Here is a 1,417-nt window from a genome sequence, read left to right as displayed (position 1 = left end):
CTAACTTTGGAATATAACTTTTAGACAACAAATTCAAAATTCTGGATAATAAAATTTTTATAACTAGATTGGAACCGATCCAAAATCCAAAAAATCATAGTTATACAATAAATTAAATAAAATTCAATTTTCATAGTACAAGAAAACCCATCGGATCCGAAAATCAAAGCCATATTTTATATGCAATTTGGTCAGATATGAAACATTATAACTAATCAAGACCCAGGAAAAAAAATTGATTTTCCATTATATATATAAATTTCTATACATTTTGGCATCGAGAAAAAAATGAAAATCAGAGGAAAAGACGATGATCATTATCACTATTATTATTATTAATATTATTATTAAATCTCTGCTTAGATTTAATCTCAATCGCACACCTCAAAGTTCTCTCAATCTGATAGCCTCCTCCGCTGCTCACTTCTCTCTCTAGATGGCTGCAATAGCTCTCATAAACACTCACATTCACGTGCAGTTTGAACTTCATCATAAACAGAAATTCAACCTCCAATTTATTCATTTGCTCCGTTGTTAATCCACCAACCCTAGCAAAGTATGAATTTCTATAATTCCTGCACAAACATTTATTAGTTAATTAGAAAAAAAAATCACAAAAAAATGTGGTTAATTTGATGAAGATTGATTGACTTACTTATCCTCGACGTATTTGGATGCGAGCATGACGGTGGTGATGAGGAGGCGGTGCACATTGGCGGGGCCGAGGCGGAAGTCTGGGTGGAGGTGGCAGAATCGGTCGATGTAGATGTAGGCCACCACGTAAACGGAGGGGCCCGCCTTGGTGTAACGGAATATTCTCTCGAGATAGGATTGCACGGTCATGTCTGGCGCTTCAATGCAATCGAAAACAATGGTTTTGGTTTTGGTTTTGGTTTTGGTTTTGACTCTGGCGTTCCTGGCTAGGGTTCTCTCGATTAACGAGGTGAGGACGGAGATGACTGATGGGGTTTTTGAGTCTTCTTGGTAGGAGTATGAGTAGAGATCGTGTCTCAATGTTCTTGGTGATATGAGGGCCATGGTTTTAAGTGGTGGAATGAATGTGTGAGGTTTTGGTTAAGAGGGGTTTATTTATATGTACATTTGATAGGGAAAGGGACAAGTAGTTTCTTGTTTTTGTGAATTAAACAGTGATTTAATTGGGAGATGGGGTTATTTTGGAAGGTGGGAGGAAAGGGAGGGGAATATCAAATTGTAAGATATTTTGCCTCCTAATTGTGCAGACACAACAGCTGTGCTTCTTGATTTAAATAAATGCTCCATCATTTTATAGTATGATAGAAATTATTTAATTGATTTATGTAATATCTAGATGCATCCAGGGACGGTACAGTGAATTAATTAGCACTGTGCAGGGGTGAAGGCGGGAATTGATGTGAGAAGAGGCAAAAATATATTA

The 1,417-nt window shown here is 36.8% G+C and overlaps 1 protein-coding gene across 1 annotated transcript; it reads right to left on the bottom strand.

The window, feature by feature from the left end:
* Nucleotides 1–231: 231 nt before the first annotated feature.
* On the bottom strand, nt 232–1,041 carry LOC121804083 (cyclin-U2-2-like). The gene is made up of 2 exons (XM_042203628.1): nt 656–1,041; nt 232–575 (listed from the first exon to the last, which is right to left on the bottom strand). Exons 1-2 carry the CDS (start codon nt 1,036–1,038, stop codon nt 296–298), a joined length of 663 nt encoding a protein of 220 aa, XP_042059562.1. The 5' UTR covers nt 1,039–1,041; the 3' UTR covers nt 232–295.
* Between the last annotated feature and the right edge of the window lie 376 nt (nt 1,042–1,417).

The sequence above is a fragment of the Salvia splendens genome, chromosome 1, assembly GCF_004379255.2.
Source record: "Salvia splendens isolate huo1 chromosome 1, SspV2, whole genome shotgun sequence".
Taxonomy (NCBI): Eukaryota; Viridiplantae; Streptophyta; class Magnoliopsida; order Lamiales; family Lamiaceae; genus Salvia; species Salvia splendens.
Note: the sequence above shows the minus strand (reverse complement) of the source record. Positions and strands in the feature narration are given on the sequence as shown.